This window comes from Syngnathus typhle, linkage group LG4 (assembly GCF_033458585.1).
Source record: "Syngnathus typhle isolate RoL2023-S1 ecotype Sweden linkage group LG4, RoL_Styp_1.0, whole genome shotgun sequence".
NCBI lineage: Eukaryota > Metazoa > Chordata > Actinopteri > Syngnathiformes > Syngnathidae > Syngnathus > Syngnathus typhle.
The window spans coordinates 23,122,460-23,140,979 of NC_083741.1; the positions used below are offsets into that span (position 1 = coordinate 23,122,460).

The 18,520-nt window shown below is 41.8% G+C and overlaps 3 protein-coding genes across 4 annotated transcripts; 2 read left to right on the forward strand and 1 right to left on the reverse strand.

Annotated features, from left to right (window-relative positions):
- Positions 1–6,333: 6,333 nt before the first annotated feature.
- On the reverse strand, positions 6,334–9,799 carry nsun3 (NOP2/Sun RNA methyltransferase 3). The gene is made up of 6 exons (XM_061277090.1): positions 9,564–9,799; positions 8,702–8,805; positions 8,159–8,637; positions 7,530–7,684; positions 7,189–7,310; positions 6,334–6,757 (listed from the first exon to the last, which is right to left on the reverse strand). Exons 1-6 carry the CDS (start codon positions 9,705–9,707, stop codon positions 6,436–6,438), a joined length of 1,326 nt encoding a protein of 441 aa, XP_061133074.1. The 5' UTR covers positions 9,708–9,799; the 3' UTR covers positions 6,334–6,435.
- A 31-nt stretch (positions 9,800–9,830) lies between these two features.
- On the forward strand, positions 9,831–11,635 carry LOC133153058 (ATP synthase F(0) complex subunit C3, mitochondrial-like). Its single transcript, XM_061277092.1, has 5 exons — positions 9,831–9,912; positions 10,176–10,267; positions 10,708–10,779; positions 11,025–11,224; positions 11,296–11,635. Exons 2-5 carry the CDS (start codon positions 10,229–10,231, stop codon positions 11,408–11,410), a joined length of 426 nt encoding a protein of 141 aa, XP_061133076.1. The 5' UTR covers positions 9,831–9,912; positions 10,176–10,228; the 3' UTR covers positions 11,411–11,635.
- A 3,903-nt stretch (positions 11,636–15,538) lies between these two features.
- On the forward strand, positions 15,539–18,021 carry rrad (Ras-related associated with diabetes). Of its 2 annotated transcripts, XM_061277433.1 has the most exons (5): positions 15,539–15,639; positions 15,742–16,115; positions 16,896–16,969; positions 17,094–17,298; positions 17,412–18,021. In XM_061277433.1, the coding sequence occupies exons 2-5, from the start codon at positions 15,761–15,763 to the stop codon at positions 17,687–17,689; spliced, it is 912 nt and encodes a 303-aa protein (XP_061133417.1). In that variant the 5' UTR covers positions 15,539–15,639; positions 15,742–15,760; the 3' UTR covers positions 17,690–18,021. The 2 variants fall into 2 exon arrangements, with proteins under 2 accessions (XP_061133417.1, XP_061133416.1); XM_061277432.1 differs by having other exon boundaries at positions 15,573–16,115.
- The last annotated feature ends 499 nt before the right edge of the window (positions 18,022–18,520 follow it).

Sequence of the window (18,520 nt, forward strand, 5' to 3'; positions counted from 1 at the left end):
CATTTCAACTTCAGATGCAACAAATTACTTTATAATCACAAATTAATGATCCATAGTCTTTTTGAGTCATAGTCTTCAGCAGGCCACTTATGATGGATTTCATGACACAATGTTTCGGGACAGTTTCAATTTAGGAATTTGGTCCATATATAAGGCGCACCGGACTATATGGCGCACTGTCGATTTTAGGTTTATAGGTGCGCCTTATAGTCCGGAAAATACGGTAGATCAAATGACCTCCAGTTTTAATTGTCCCAAACACATTGATGCTTCCTTTAAGTACGGCACTTTCAATACATCACAGAAACAACATTTGCCATTAATAGTCCTGATTACACTAAGATATTTGTAGAATCAGGTAGAATCAGATCTCCCAAGTTTGGAGATGTCCATACTTGTCATTAGACAGTGCAGCAGGGCAAAGTGATGTCTTAGTAAAGCCGCCGCGCACAGCCAGCCGGGTAAGACTTAAGACATTAATGGGGAGAGAAAAGTCAGCCAACGTCAATGTCAGCCTCCACGCCAGGCCCTACCAGATCAGAGAGTTTGTCTGCTCCAGACAGGGAGGGGAGGGGGGTGGGGGGCGGGGGTGGCGGTGCTCGGAGGTACAGACGCAAGAAGGAAAAGGGAAAAAGTTACCTCGTGACAAGGAGACAGAGGGAGGAAGGTAAAGAAAACACTGACAGCGAGGGAGGATAAATAGAAGACATGTTCCTTCTGCCACTTGCCTTTGCTGACTCCAGATTATGCGCTTGGTTGGCCCGGTGTCACCTTGCGTGTGCCTCGTGGAAAACAGAGGCAGCTCGATGCATACGGCCGGCACGTTGACAACAAAACCTTGGGAACTGCAAGATGATTGGGGCACAGACAAAGTTTACGGTCGGCGTGCCGAGGCGGAAACTTTTAAGGAGACGAGAGAGCGGGAAGGAACGAGAGTTTGCATGTTCTCCCCGTGCCTGTGATGGATCCCTTATCAAAAGGTCCATCTTTTAATATCCCTCAAATATTTAAGAAATATTGATATTTTTTTGACCAAGAAAAACAATGTTGCTTTCACCTATTGAATTATTTATAAATATATCCCTCCCGAACATTTGACTTTAAACCAAAAGTTGTGGTCGACTGAAGTGTCCCTTTTGACTTTATTTCTGTCTTTTCCCTTTTGGTTAAGGATCTATTATTCATACTTTCTGCTCACACCAGGAGGGCCCAGTCCAAGAATGTTTGAAGTCTGGAAGTATGCCATAAATGAAATAAAAAGTGAACAGCAAGAACTCCATCTTTTGACATCGTACAGGGGTGAAAGTCACATGACTCCAGAAAAGAGTAGATTGTATTTAAGTCATATCAAATGGAAATAACACAAAGAACTCATTGCCATTTTTACAAGTTGTATTTGACACCATTAAGAATGGCCTTTGTTTCTAAACGGCCATTACCGAGTTTGAGACGAGCCGAGATCCGAGGCTTCGTGAAAACGACATGGAAGTTGAACTTTCACATTTCACACGAGTGTTTTTAGAACAAAAGCTTAATAATTGAACATCAAGGTGGGTGGCCTGGCAGCCTGCCTTATTTATTTTTCATTGCTCTCCGAGTAGGTCAGAACAAAACTGCACATTTCTGCTTTTAGGCCCGGCCGGGCAGGTTTTAATGGGATGGAATTGTAAAACCAAAAAGTCCCCATTCACAGCAGGTGAGGCTGAAGTTGACCGGCTCCAGTCAACATGCGCAACCCTAGTCTTGCTCAAAGGTGATTAACCTACCGTATTTTCCAGACTATAAGGTGCACCGGACTATACGGCGCACCTTCAATGAATGGCCCATTTTAAAACTTTGTCCTTATATGAGGCGCACCCTTAATGCATCATGTCAGATTTTTAATCCAAATCAAATCATTCTCCATTTCCGTTTTTTTATTTCAACTTCAGACGCAACAAATTACTTTATAATCACAAAATAATGATCCGTAGTCTTTTTGAGTCATGATTCATAGTCTTCAGCGGGCCACTTATGATTGATTTCATGACACAATGCTTCGGGCCAGTTTCAATTTAGGAATTTGGGCCATATAGATAGATAGATAGATAGATAGATAGATAGATAGATAGATAGATAGATAGATAGATAGATAGATAGATAGATAGATAGATAGATAGATAGATAGATAGATAGATAGATAGATAGATAGATAGATAGATAGATAGATAGATAGATAGATAGATAGATAGATAGATAGATAGATAGATAGATAGATAGATAGATAGATAGATAGATAGATAGATAGATAGATAGATAGATAGATAGATAGATAGATAGATAGATAGATAGATAGATAGATAGATAGATAGATAGATAGATAGATAGATAGATAGATAGATAGATAGATAGATAGATAGATAGATAGATAGATAGATAGATAGATAGATAGATAGATAGATAGATAGATAGATAGATAGATAGATAGATAGATAGATAGATAGATAGATAGATAGATAGATAGATAGATAGATAGATAGATAGATAGATAGATAGATAGATAGATAGATAGATAGATAGATAGATAGATAGATAGATAGATAGATAGATAGATAGATAGATAGATAGATAGATAGATAGATAGATAGATAGATATACAACACACATTTATTTATCTATTTATTTATTTTTGAATTCATATATATATATATATATATATATATATATATATATATATATATATATATATATATATATATATATATATATATATATATATATATATATATATATATATATATATATATATATATATATATATATATATATATATGTATGTGGGTCCCTTCACTGCCAAAAATATCACCAGCAACAACTCACCTGCAAACAGGAATTGTTTTGAGTGCTCATACAAGGCCAACTGTATTGTTGAACTTGACAAAGTGTGCTTGGAGATTTATATAGTACAGCAGAGAGAGAGAGACAGAGAGAGAGAGAGCATCCATAAAAACTGCATGAAAAGACAAAGCGCACACTCTGCAGAGTAAAGGTAGGACAAATTACCCTGGTCTTGACTTTCATCCATCTATTGAGGAAACAAAATTGATTGGAAAAAAATAATAAAACTAAGCTATTGCCGTGAGAGGGGGGTGGCGCGAATGGAATCTGCCGGGATTCTTTTGCTATCGAAGAGTAGGCCATCATCTCTTCACAATGAAATGCAAAGTGGAGCAGAGGATGAGTATAAAATAGGCGCAAATTATGCTAATTAAGGATGCAGGCTTGCACTTGAAGCCACTCGGCAAGCATTCAGCGTTGATTCTGATTCAAACATTTCCGGATACGGACCTAAAAAAAAAAAGTTGTTTTTGTTTGCTTGGTATACGGAAAAGTGGCCAGTTGACTAATATACTAGACAGGAAAATGAGTAATCTGGAGTGTTTGTGTTGTGTGATGACAGGCAGCAACTGTTTGTCTCTTCAATTCCTTGAACTTGAAGTTGCATCAGTAACTTTGTCCCCCCTCTCCATTAATTTTCCTCTGGCGTTGGCTGTCAGCGCTGACATTGATGTCACCTGATGTCTCCATAATAAAACACAAGAGGAAAACAGTGCTGAAGCCATATTGGCTCCTTTTCTCAGCGTACAATTAAAAATAATCCGAGATAAAGTGATGGTGTCGCGCTGCTAATTCATCATACGCATGTCCGGTTTGAGGCGCCAGTAGGACGGTTTCCCCAAGTGGTCTTTCACAAAAAAAAATAAAATGGCGCATAACGCTCTTCGGGCACGGCCTAATGAGTAAGTCTGACCGGCGCTTTTGCAGTCAGAAATCAAAACGTGGTGTGACTTGAGTCCTATCATTATTGATTCCTTGCAGTTTCTCCCCTCCGAGGTTGGCCATGTAACAATCAATCAGGAGAAGGCAGCTCTGTCTCTCCCATCCACTGATGGAATATTGACAAATGATGACGTTTGGAAAGAATGATGGCTGCCCTGAAATGTTGTAAATCCATGAGGCCACTTGTTAAGTGTCCAGCCGTAGTCGGGCATTACTCACTGGCTGGGAAAATGTTGCCTTGGAAAAAAAACAACAAAGCTTTGGAAACTTTTATCAATGTTCTAATGCGGCTAAATATCTAGCTGGATAGCGGCGGTCGCTACCTGACTTCCTCCTCTACGGCACCAAGCATTTCTTTCCATAAACATTATTTCCCCTGGTATGACATGTGTCAATCACACGCCTTTTTTAATAAGGACCATCGGATTCAGTGGAGGGCACTCGAGCGTAAAGGTCACATGGGTGAATGGCTGCTGAGCTATTTCCATCTTCGCAGATGCCTCCATCTAGTTCGAGACCTTCCTTCATTCTCAGTGTGGTCTGAGGAGCCACTCTAGGGAGAAGCCAAACTTCTTCTGTAGAATAAAAAAAATGGACACCATTCAATTCAATGGGACTTTTTTTTTTTTTTAAGTCTGAGACTCAATCATTCAAACTTTATTAATATGAAACTTTACATCCACAAGGTTGCAATTTAGCGCTTTAAATGAGTTTTTTAAAAAAAAGAACAGATCCAAAAGCCCTGCCGAGACCATTTAGACATTTAAAAGCCAATAACAAAACTCGAAAACGGATCCTGAACTCCACAGGGAGCCAATGGAGAGATTTTAGAATTGCTCAAATCTTCTCCTTCCTTCTGGTCGGAACACGTGATGCCGAACTCTGGACGTTGAATTAAAAATACAGTCATCGATTCAGTCAGTGACGTGAAATATTCTGCCCATCAAAGTGGATGTTAAATATTTTAAAAGCATGTATTTTGTATTTTTTGCCCTTCCTATTGCTTTCCACGATGACAATATGAAGGAATAAGAGCAAAAGAAATGAACTTCATGGTTAGCTTTCTCCTGAACTCCATTTCCTGCTCTAATTTCCCCTCCTCCTCTCGTTATTGTCGATGACTAGGGTGTTAATGATTGCATCTGGCGGTGCCACAAATTAATTCCTGCCTCTCTGGCAAAAAGCTGTTCCCCACCTGATTATGCAAAGCAGGCCTACATTCGCTCTCTTTGAAGTGGAGTGGAGGAGAAGCTGCTTCCAAATTCCCCCCTCGAGGAACCGCCGGCAACACGGGGAACATCAACAAAGCGGAGTTCAGGCAAAGGTCAGGAAGATGGCCGACCGTTTTGTAGCCTCGCTTATCACCTCGTATCGTCCACGTATCCTTCGCTTTACCGAAGACGAGATCGGGCCGCTGGATTTCAAAGAAGGTCAGCAGAAGTAGAGCAGCCCGAGAAATGGACTCAATCGTGTGTGTTCGAGGTGGATTGGAAAAGATGCCGGCCGAGGGAGGGGGGGGGAAAGAAAAACATCCCAGGAAAAGAAAAAAAAAACGGTATACTGCTTATTAGGTTTGTTCAATACCGTTTTTTTTTATTCCCCAGACTGATACCGATACGAGTATTCAACTTTTTATTCGTCACCAAGTACCATCACTACTAGTACTTGTGATACAGATTTTTTTAAATCTATACAAATATCTATAAAAATGTAATTGTGTGGATCTGACAGAGATTTATGCCTTTAGTTACGGATCATAAAACCAATACGAGAGCACTGATACCTTGAAACAAGGCCGGGTATTGATTCGATACCTGGTATCGGCATTCGCCCATCCCTTCTGCTTATCATTGAAAATTCCAAAACGCACAGACTTGTCATATGATTTGGACTCATTACAAAATACAGCAACTTTTTCTTCTTATTTTTCTCATCAAGTCAAAGATGTTGCTAGGCAGAATTTCTAGGGTGGAGGCCGAGGATTGCAGCTCCCAACCCAAACTCATTCCTTCGGGTTACAATGCGTGAATCTTAATGGCATAAATCATCCACATGCAGTTGTAGTGTTTGGCACTTCTCCAAAGTGGACCTCGTCCACTAGTGCCACTTTAATGCTGAGAAGATAGAATGCTGCATTCAAGGACATTTTAGTTGTTCAGGTCGAGAGTTGCACTGACCACTCTGGCGTGACGGCAGCGTTGAGGTAATGAGCTTCTGGGGGGGGGGGATGATAGAACTTGATGACTTGTTGAAAGGTGTATAATTTGATGTAGTGCTACTTAAAAGTGCTGCTAATTTTGTGTAGGACAGCAACGGGGGAGCTTTAACTTCATGACATGATTACCGCTCTTACATTTTCTGCTCGAACGAGACCGCGTGCGTTCGAGACCCCATCAACAACTTCTGCCAAAGTACTGCTGCCACTTTATTTTGATAAAAGTGTGCCACTTTGACTAAAGACTCACGCCCTCAAGACCGATTATTTAAATTTAAGGGAACAATCAAAACAAGAAGTCATGTGCAAAAAGAAACTCTAATTCAGTCTTTAATTGACAATAAAGGGAATACAGCATCTCTAAATTATCGGGATACTTTTGGAGGAAAATTGGAATGTCTCTATTTCCTCTTTCTTAGCCGAGCCAGAAACATGGGCCCCCAAGTTTTACGAGGCTGGGGCACGACGAGGATGCCCAGTTTGCGGTCGTACGAGGACGAGCCGCTGCAACGTGGCTGGGTGTTGGGTCCCGGCCCGCGGCCAGCGGAGCTAAATGCGAAGTAGTTCGATAAAGGAAGCGCAATCTCCTCCCAGAGGTCCTCGGGTTGGGCTTCGGGGCAGTCTCTGAGCACGGCCTCGACCACGGCAAAATTCTCGGCGCTGGACAAGGTGCATGTTGAATAGACCACCGTGCCCCCCGGACGCACCGCTGACAGTGCAGACCTGCGAGGGAGAAGATCAACAACGCACTTCAAGACAAATAGCCTGACAAAAAACTTTTCGCAACATTTTCATCCTACGCTTAGCAGCCGTCGCGTTACGTGCGTGGAATGCCGATCGGGGAGGCGCTCGTTTTTCCGCTGGCTAAAAGCCGTTCCTAATTTTCTGCCTGGCGTGGATGAATATTTCAGAAGCTCAGAGTATGACGCAGTGCATAATGCAACTTCGATAATAAACACATTACGTTAAATGATTAGCTCTCCGACGTCTTTCTAATTATTTTGATTGACCTACAGGCCAGTGATTGCAATTGAGTGACTCGAATGTAATTTCACTCATTCATTAGAAATAAAAAAATAAAAAAGGGATTCTCATGAAGACATGATTTGTCATTTTGGAGTTGGAAAAAGTTGCAAATGAAACGTGTGACTCGCCGTAGCAGTTGGAGCTGGAGTTGCGGCAGCCTGCCTCTCTCCTTTAACCTCTGTTCCACCTGCTGGCCAGCAGACGAGAACAGCCAGCTCCTGTCATTGGAGCACGGAGCGTCAACCAGGACCTGTCACACGCGCGGCGACATACGCAAGTGAGATGTTGTTCATGCTCCGCTGCTAATCCAGCTTTTCCGTTGATTTGCTCAAAGCCGCTCAGCATGCGTTTCCAGACGTGAAAAGATATGTCACCCACCAAAAATAGGCTCTTGACTCATTGTGCTTTTTTTTTTTTAGTGTTGGTTCTTATTATTTTTGTAAAACAATCAACTCAAAGGTTTGCTTACTTTATCATAAGTCCCCGCCTGGCTTTGCCCGAAGGAGCGTCCGTCCCGGTCTGAGACAACCACTCGGCCGCTCAATGAGCGAGGCAGGAAAGACTCCAAGGTTTTCATCAGCCTGTCGCGTCTGTGCCCGTCGGGTTCGTTACAGCAAAGGAATGCTGGAAAAAAAGAACAGCTTCAGAAAATCAGAATAACAGCGGCGGATTATAAAATATATATGTACACCTCGTCAAGATTAAAAAAAAAAGAAGGCTGTGTGAGGTGCAGCTCAGTACATTGGAATATTGCATAACATGATGTAATATATGAATATTTCACTTTTTTTTTCAAAATACGTTTTTGATTATTAGATTTTAAGGTATTGAACCCCCTTATCTAAATATAAATATTGAGAAATGTAATAAAAAAAAAATAATGTCGAAATTAGGAAGCGATTTTCCCAAGTGTTGACACGTTTGACTTTTCGAATATTTTCTTTTCCCCCACAACATTCTAATTTACTGACCTGAAGTATATACTGTCTATCAAGAAAAAAAAATGGTTTCCGTTGTGTGTTTTTTAAATGCACTAAAGTTGCCCAGCTCTGTTAGAGGATTAATTGTTAAAAGGCTGCTTAAGTGCAGCCGAGTCACCTGGGGTCGCGCACTGCATAATAGCAAAAGCTTTCCCCCCGGGAGCAGCGCAAAGATCCAGAACCTTCTCTCCATCTCGCACTTGCAAAGCCAGCACCGGGAGCACGGAGGCGGCGTTGAGAAGGTAGTACTGCTTCAGCTGGCCGGCCCGATGAGCCTGCGACGGAAAACGCAGCGGGCGGGGGTGCAAATAACACTGCAGCCACGAGGACGGCGGACCCAAAGCGCCGTCCCGTTGAGGCCGCTGAATGGCAGCAGGAGAGCTGTCGTCAAGATGGGAGTTCTCACTTGGACGCTTGGAGGGAGAGCCTTTGGAGGTTTGACATTCAGCACCGAACACAGACGGTGTCAGGGCTTCTTTCTGAGGCAGTAGCGCCGAAAAGCCTTTTGACAAGAGGACACGCTTGACGTCTGTCACTACAGTAAAGCGATTGAGCAACACCCCGTACTGCCAAGACGACGGGTCGAGCAGCACCGATCTGTCAAACGGTAGCAGTAAGCAAAAATTGGAGGCCGTGCGTCAATATCGAAAACTCGACTGACCTCGCAGATGTCCACGATTCCCCGAGCTCTTTGTGGTACTGATGGTCAAAATAGTCCAAAATTAGCTGGCATGAAGAGCGCTCCTTTTTACTTGTTCTGCTCACCTGTTAAGAAAAGAATGCAGACAGTTTCTTATTTCGACCTATCGTTTTAAAGGGGCTTGATAGCAGCGTTCCACGGGAAATTTTATACAGGGATGAGTCATCCATCCGAGGAACCTTATTTGATCCCCTACCAGGAGGAGGCAAGTAAACATTTTGACATTCAGAGAATCCTCCCGCTAGCACAGTCAGGTGCTTTTGTGTTTTGGTCTAGAGTACATTTACACAAACAAACTGGACAGTGGTCAATTTACTGTTATGCAAGCTTTGTATTGTGCTGACGTTCTCAACGTTGGGTACGAGTATCATCGGTGGTGCATAATGCTGCTGGATCAGAATTTTCTGCAGGGGATGAATACTGTTAAGTCTCTATCTTATATAATATAACAGTGTCAAACATTTTATTATGTAACTGATGGACTGACTCTTCTACTATATAAAAATAAAAGACTGAGCAATATCGCCATTTTTTTAATTTGATTTTTTTTAAACTCGGCTTTTAGAAACAAGTCGATCGAAATGTTTTTAGGTTATTACGGTCGTTTAAATGGACAACTTTCCAGGCGTGAAGCGGTGGCGACATCTGCTGGAGGTAGTTTGAAACAACATGCACTCACATTGCGTTAAACACTATTTTGTGACCACGCTGAATTTGACTAAAAGTATTATTCATCGGTGTCCATAGCATAAAAAAATGAGTAACAATCGTTAAATCGTTAAAGAATAATAGTGAAATAAACTAAGTCGCCGCCTTTGTTTACCTGAAGTGAGGCTCGTTTTGGCTTCTTGTGTTTTAGAACCGCATCGTGATCAAGTAACGAACACAAAAGTCTCGGCGTTAGCTTTCCACTTGTATCATTTAATGTCTTACGTAAATACGCTGAAAATGCAAACATTTGTTCCATCCATGTAAAGCAAAGAAGCTCATGGGTGAACGCAAACGTAATAACCGGTGACTCCCGGTTCAAGATGGCGGCTGGGTTTGCAATGCGCTCAACCAGCAGAGTCCCCCTAGCGGTGACCTCAGGGACGCCACTGACACCGGAAGTCAACCCGGAGGACATCGCGCATGCGCAATCCTCTCGTGCGTTCGACCTCCACTCGTCACCGGTAAGGGCTAATCTCTTCTCTCTTAGCGCTTTTTAAATTATTATTTAAAAACGATATCTATCCCCCGTGCGCTCCATATTAATTTCAAACAAGCGACATTGTTGAATATTCTCCTCGCTCTTGTTGTTGGCAACCACCTTTTCGATTGCGCTGACCTTTCTTCTGCATGCGTACTCTGCACTAGCGTTTTTCTCATCATGTCGCAAGTTGTCTCCAGAATGTGCACTTGATGTTTAAAATGGATTTCGTTTGTCATTGTGCAGATCTTAATCACCTCCAGCTCCGGTGCTTGACCCGACTCCAACGTCCTGTCGTGATGTATGCCTGCGCCAAGTTCGTCTCAACGCCCAGTTTGGTGAGGCTCCACAAAGCGAATGGAAACGACAACGCGAATGTGTCATTTTTTAGTCAATGGCAGATGCATTAGTTTAATGTTTTTCGCACTTGCCAGCTTTGTTGCTCTGCCAAAGGAGCTAAAGAGTTAGCCTATGCTAAAGAGTTAGCCTGTCTGAACAAGGACGACTCAACGTGCAGAGGTGTGCACTTGTTTGCGCCATCCAAATTTTAGTCGATATAAAAATCCCACATTAAATTAAATCAATAATTATAACTCTGCGTGGCACAATCAGATGAGGAGTCAATACGTTGTTAGTACTGCTATAAATGGAGGCTATGTTGTATACAATTGTTCTAAATTTAATGTGACCCACAGCACGCAGCTCTATTAGATGATTAGTAATTATACTTCAGCACTGATTTAATTAATTATTATGATTTTTGTCCCCCTTTTTCTAGATCCGCGCGGGATCTCGGGCTCTGTACAGGCCACTATCAGCAGCTGTGGTGTCCGATGCCAAGAGGGCAGAGGTGAGCAGCAGTTTGTTAAGCTAATGGCATTTTCATCAGATGGGATTTGATGTGCATTATTCAGAAGAACAGCCAAAGTGCTTTTGAGTGGTTGGCCTCGAAATGGAAATGATTTCATGTCGAAGGACCCGAAGCGAGGAAAATAACAAAAAGAACCTGCTAACAAGCAAGCGTTTTGGAAAACACACTCATTTTATTGGATTGAAATTGTGCACTTGCTTTGTTTGTGATCTATTACCTTCTAGACTGCTGCACTGCTCCCACCACAAGGTGTCGCCACTTACCAGTCGCAGGTGGCGCTGCGCGGATTTCAGACCAGCGCAGTGAGTCGCGACATCGACACCGCTGCCAAGTTCATTGGAGCTGGAGCTGCCACGGTCGGAGTGGCCGGATCCGGAGCCGGTATTGGGACGGTGTTTGGTAGCCTCATCATTGGCTATGCTAGGTAAGACGACTTTTACCAACCTGCTCCAAAACAAAAGAAGAATATTGACTTGTGCGTGTTTATCTTCCCAGGAACCCTTCTCTGAAGCAGCAGCTGTTCTCCTACGCCATCCTGGGCTTTGCTCTCTCCGAGGCCATGGGTCTCTTCTGTCTGATGGTGGCGTTCCTCATTCTGTTTGCCATGTAATTCCTTCCAGGGACGTGCGTGTCACAAGATTTCCAACAACGAGCTGTTTGCACGTCCAGCCATGGTACAAGAACATAATTGTGGTGCTTAGTCCTCATTGTCTGTCATAATTTTGAACAGTTGGCAAAGCAACCATTTTTATGGCCTTTGCCATTTTATTGTATATTTAATCAAATGTTTTTTTTTTGTTAAAGATCTCATTAAAGAAAACATTGAGTCCATGAAGTTTGTGTGGGTGTTTTTATTCCTGTGTTATGAAAATTTCAAGATTAAATTAAAATGGGATGTCACTCACAATTTGGTAATAATATTAAAGGGGGATAATTTAACCCAGGGCAGATGAATTAAATTGTCATGAAAGCAGTGTAGCTATGGGAAATACTTCAAAATGAATAGAAAACACTATAATGACAAAACTACAGATAGGTTCATGTAAAAAATATAAATCGGAAATGTTCTTGGTCAGCAAAGATGGCCTTGCAAACCTGGACCATTTGTCATTTATATTTGTGAATGCTGAAATAAACAAACTATTTTCTAATGTGTTCCTGAGATCTTGTGGCAACATTTACACAATATATTGGGGGGGGGGGGGTCAATTACACTATTTTTTCTAATTTGGGTATTTAATCCCTGACATTCTGCACTACTTTTTAATCTTATAAAGACGTGCAAAGATTTCAAGAGATTTTTTTTTAAATTATTTTTAATTTACAACGTATTCTCTGAATCTTGATGTGCGTGACGTCAATGTTGGCCGACGCCTCGCCCCCGTTTTGTGCGTACCTGCTCCAGGGCGTGCCTTCACCTGCTGCACATCCTCTTACCTGATTGCGTCTGCAATATATTCCTCGCTTTGTCTCAAGCCTACCTTTTTCCTCTCATCCCACGTCAACTCAAAGTAAGAGCTGATTACCTTTTTCTACGTGTTTCATTTTGTGGCATGACTGCTGAACCTGTGCAAGGGCATACACTACAGAAACTTTACATTTGGGTGCTACACTTTGCACTTTGCGGAATACATAACTCATTCCATTTGCGGCAGGGTTAAATTCCCCACACGTGCAGCCAACCAGCAAATTCACCGAAGTGCTTATTTCCCATGTTAGGGTCTTACACATTGCACGATTCATGACTGATCAAACTTGCCAAGGTATCTGGATGTTGTACACTTGGGGAATATGCATACTGATTGTGAAAACTGCGCTGGTAGGAAACGCAATTTGGATCTCTTTGTATGTCTTGACATGTGTTTTAAAGGTGACTTTGACTTAAACCAAAAATGTGCAAATCAAACAAACGTTTTGGTGTATTTATTTTGCATCTCTGAAACTGGTAAAACTTTAAACGATTCTGCCTTCTCGAAAAGCCAGGGAGGTTTACAAAAATGTCATATACTTTAATGGAAAGGTTAAAAAGGGTCAAGGAATGTGCAACCTCAGTTTTTTTGTGTGCAAATTGTTTGGTAAAAGTGTAATGCTCTGTGTGAAAATACCATTATCAATGTCTGGATCAATGAGAGGTATATGAAATGTGTCCAAGAAATACTTTAATGGAAGGTTAAAGCAGGGTAATCAAGGTGAGTGCAAACTCAGAGGTATTTTGTTGGTGACTTGTTTGGTAATTTGCAAATCAACAATCAAACTTTCTGGTGTATTTACTATGATCCTCTGAAACTGGTAAAACTTTAAACGATTCTGCCTTCTCAATGCCTGGGTGGTTTACAAAAATGTCAAATACTTTAATGGAAAGGTTAAAAGGGGTCAAGGTAGGTGCAATTTTTTTTTTTTTTTGTATGAAATGTTATATGCTCTAAAGGTGTGCAGCTACTATTATCAGTGTCCGGATCAATGGGAGGTACACAAAAAGTGTCAAACCGAAATACATTAATGGAAGGTTAAATTAAGGTGAGTGCAAACTCATAGGTATTTTGTTTGTGACTTGTTTGGTAATTTGCAAATCAACAATCAAACATTCTGGTGTATTTATTATGATCCTCTGAAACTGGTAAAACTGTAAATGATTCTGCCTTCTCAAAATGGCATGGGCGTTTACAAAAATGTCATACTTTAATGGAAAGGCTAAAGGTATGTGCAACCTTAGAGTTTTTTTGTGTGCGAATTGTTTGGTAAAAATGATATGCTCTAAATGTGTGACAATACAATTATCAATGGGTATTTGGTTTGGGACTTGTTTGGTAATTTTCAAATCAACAATCAAACTAACTGGTGTATTTAGTATGGTCCTCTGAAACTGGGAAAACTGTAAATGGTTCTGCCTTCTAGAAATGCTGCGGAGGTTTACAAAAATGGCATACTTTAATGGAAAGGTTAAAAGGGGCCAAGGTATGTGCAACCTCAGTTTGAGGTTTTTTTGTGTGCGAATGGTTTGGTAAAAAATGTTATGCTCTAAATGTGTGACAATACCATGATGAATGGGAGGTATACAAAGACTGTCCAACAAATACTTTAAAGGAACGTTAAAGGGGGGGTAATCAAGGTGAGTGCAAACTCAAAGGTATTTTGTTTGTGACTTGTTTGATGATTTGCAAAGCAACAATCAAACTTTCTGGTGAATTTATTATGATCATCTGAAACTGGTAAAACGAAACGATTGTGCAGTCTTAAAATGCCTGGGAGGTTAAACAAAAGTGTAAAATACTTTAATGGAAATGTTAAAAGGGTCAAGGTATGTGCAACCTCAGTCAGAGGTTTTTGGTTTGCGAATAGTTTGGTAAAAATGCTATGCTCTAAAGGTGGGACAAAAGTATCAATCAACCATTAGCAATGTCTGGATCATTGGGAGGTATACAAAGTGTCAAACAGAAATACTTTAATGGAAGGTTAAATTAAGGTGAGTGCAAACTCAGCGGTATTTTGTTTGTGACTTGTTTGGTTAAGACTTGTTTTGTGCTCTTAAAATGTGACATAACTGTCAAGCAACAAAAAAACAACCATGGTCAATGTTCTGATCATTGGGAGGTATTAAAAGAAGCTCAAAGTGTAATGGAAGGTAAATATTACAGTCAACAAAAACTCAATAACAAACTCAAATACTTAAATGAAAAAGGTAAAGGTAGGGGTAAATTATGGGGGGCAAGGGATCAGCGTTCACGTCGCGCCCCCTGTCAGTACCTGGGCTTGCCCAGGGAAGCCAATGATCCCACTAGCAGACTAAATTCCAAGAGACTGAGCCTGAGAGCCAAGTCGAAGAATCCATTTGAGGTGCCTTAATTCCAAAAGTCCTTAAAACGGGCGCTGAATTTGCCTCCTAAAGTACAATTCTTCAATTATGGCTTAACAGCCTGCAGAATTGGTGCTAGAACTTTTGTTAATCTCATAATTCATTGAATAAAATCAGGTTTCATGCCCAAATCATTAGAGCGGCTTGATGTTTCTCACTTAATTCATTTGTATGCTGTATTGTTTTTTTTAAACAGTTGAAACAGAACTTGCCCATAAGAGGGAGGCCTGACCTGCAGTACACAATATCGCCACAAGAGGGAAGCAACAGCACGCTACCAGAAACTCCCCATTGGTAATGCTTGTGAACGATGACGTAGCCTCCACTCGCATAGGTACATTAAAAAAATGAGATCCATTAAGTTCAACCTCACGATGTCCGCTTTTGTCTTCAAATTGCAAAATCGTTAATAGATTAATGGAATTATCTTTGTCCTTCTCGTGCAGCTCTAAGCTAATGATTTATGTATTGCTCTACCTTTTTAGATCCGGACATATTCATCAAATAGAATTGACAAAGCGCAGATGTTTACATTTCTCATCGGCCTCTCCGGTAAATGTTGCACGGTTTTCTTCTTGACCAGCTTTAATCATGCCTGCGTGGGTTTATTGTCATGGTTGATGAAGCGCATAGATGATTCACGGACGTGCCCAATGCGTTTTACGGTTTGCCGGCAAATCTCTCCGTACCTCAATTAAATATTTATATCAAGCTTTTAGTGGGCTTTCCCTTCGCTAATATTCTCGTAGGAGTAGGATGCTCCATTTGGCTTGACGGAAGGGAAATTCCTCCGCTCTTCCACTCACCCCCTCCCTCCCTCCCTCCCGTGATGCTGCCGTTACGCACTACTATAATAAGCATGGGCCGCGATTCCCCGTGACGTCACATGCGTTTCCGTATAAATAAAGTGAGCGGCGGTCACCGAAAGAAAGCCACTACTGCAGGATTACTGGACCTGACATCTTCGGATTTATTCACGCCACCTAGTAAGTGATTTGATAGCGATTTTATTTGGCTTGGATTAAGACCTGGTTAGTGAAAACGTTGCGGATGACACCACTACTAAAACGTGGTCCGTTTATCTACAGGTCGTCTGTATTTCAAACAATGACTTTGAACAAAAGCGACAAACTGCGGAGAGGCAGCACGCCTTTCCCCGTCAACATGAGCCACCTTCACCGGAGGAGCATGCCGGTGGACGACCGGGACCTGCGCGCCACCACTGTGCAGCCAAACGGACAATGCGACGAGCTGTCCAAGCTGCTGCGCTGCACCTCGCAGAAGGACCAGCACCGGGGAAGCTGCGCGTCCGACTCCTCGGACTCGGTTATTTCCACCGGAAGCGAAGCCGACTCGCAAGTGCATAAAGTGGTTCTCCTCGGGGAGCACGGCGTGGGCAAGTCCAGCCTGGCACGCGTCTTTGGTGGAGTTGAGGACGCCGGTCACGACTGCGATGAAGCAGGTAAATGATGGCATGCGGAGAATGAGTCATCATTCAATGACCGCTTATCATGTCCTTTGCGTCACCAAAGGTTGATTCATTTAATGAGCAAATCACCGGTTAGTCATACATTAATGTATGTATTCAATTTTGACAGTCAGGTGTGAATTTAAATCCTTTTTTTTTTGTCTTTTCAGTAGTACAGTTTACATCTGCGTAAAATTATTATTATTATTATTATTTTTATTATTATTTTATTATTATTATTATTATTTTATTATTATCAAGAAAAGATGAAATTTGTCAGGTGGAACATTTCTTTGCTGGGAAAAAAAAAGTCCAGTTTTTCTAATGGACACTTAATCATGAAATAGGATAAAGCGTTTAGAAAATGGCTGGCTAGATAAATCTTACACTTGGGCAAATCCGTGATGGCAAACTTGCTCTGATGGGTGGCTTCCTTATTGCTGCACACTAGTGTACACACTGATTATTGCTATTTCCATCCAGGCAGCAACTCAGCTGTCACAAATGCAACATTTGTTGACACTCACCAGATCTGCTTAACCCACAAAAAGACAACTACCGTAATTTTCGGACTATAAATCGTGTTTTTTTTTTCATAGTTTGGGCGGGGGGGGGGGGAAATTATACTCAGGAGCGACTTATATACATGGTTTTTTTTTCCGCTTTTTTGGGCATTTTATGGCTGGTGCGACTTATACTCCGGTGCGACTTATAGTCCGAAAATTACGGTAAATAGATTGTTTTGGTGTAACATCTTTATTCTTGCCCTTCCAGGAAACAGTTATGACAGATGTATCATGGTGGATGAAGAAGAATCTTCCATTGTGCTGTATGACATCTGGGAACAGGTGAGGCTCATGATACATATTTTTATTTATCTTTAATTTTCTTTATTTTTATTAAATTTGTACATTTATCCACATTCGGATGCGTCATGGGTGTTAAAAGCCGCAATGTTGTCTTCCGATGAAGGATAACAGCCAGTGGCTAAAGGATCAGTGCATGAGGATGGGCGACGCCTACATCATCGTCTACTCCGTGACGGACAAGTCGAGCTTCGAGAAGGCGTCGGAGCTGCGAATCCAGCTACGCAGGGCCAGGCAGTCTGAAGACATTCCCATCATCCTCGTGGGCAACAAGAGTGACCTGGTCAGGTCTCGAGAAGTGTCAGTTGATGGTAAGTCAAGAAAGATAAGCAGCCGTGTCAAATAAGTTGCATTCAAAAGAAGAGTTACAAAACTACCGCCGCTTTTAGGACCGAGAAGTCACGTCTCCGTTTTTTTTTTGCAGAGGGAAGCGCCTGCGCCGTGGTGTTTGACTGCAAGTTCATCGAGACGTCCGCCTCCCTCCACCACAACGTGCAGGACCTGTTTGAGGGCATCGTCCGGCAAATCCGCCTAAGGAAGGACAGCAAAGAGGAGAACGCGCGACGCATGGCCAACTGCAGGCGCAGAGAAAGCATCAGCAAGAAAGCCAAAAGATTTCTGGGCCGCATGGTTGCACGCAACAACAAGAAGATGGCGTTCAGGCAGAAGTCCAAATCCTGCCATGACCTCACAGTTCTTTGAGAACCAGAGTGGACACCAGGACGTTTCTTTGGCCTCTGAAGACCCGACGCTGTGTGTTTGTTTTTTTTGTATTTATTTCAACACTGACTGAAATGGACTCGTTGAGCTGTACAGAAATATATTTTTGATTTTCAGACACCACAAAAAGTCATGAAACTTTGCAGATTCATTTCATTTTGTCCGCCTTCAAATGTTACTGTTGATCTGATAAGCCTGGGTGAAATCCACAAAGCACACACACATTGCAAAGATCACCTTTCCCAGTTTACTGGAAGAGATTGATGTAAAAAAAAAAAAAAAAAAAAGATGCCGAATTCAAGCTCCATCTCATTCTCAAGAACATCACACGTAGTCTGGAGTCGAATTTACTTGAAGGGCGCTACGCAGGTTTGTGCCTCGGACAAGCTGCAGCACTCAAATTCATTCAGTTCACATTGTCAAGCAATACCAGATATTTGTCTTGTAGACATTCAGGTTTTCTTTTCGATAATTTTCCAAATAAATTTGCAAAGAAAATACAAAAGTTGTTGTTTTTTCCTTGGGTGAGAGAAAAACGTTTTTTTTTGCTTTAGTGAAATTGACTTGTGCATCTTCTTGAATATTCATTGGAGGCGACGGCGCTGCTCTGGCTTTGGTTTCTCAGGAAGGAAAAGAGGTAGTTAAGCATGCTCGTTTGAAGGTGTTAACCATTAAGCCGCACAAGGGAGTACACAACCAAACTTTTTCCACCCAATTTAAACTCTGCTCACACCTCTCAAAGCGAAGACGCGTCTTTCGGAGAAGGTAGGACTCAATATTTTTAAAAAACACACGACTATACCTTCAAATGCA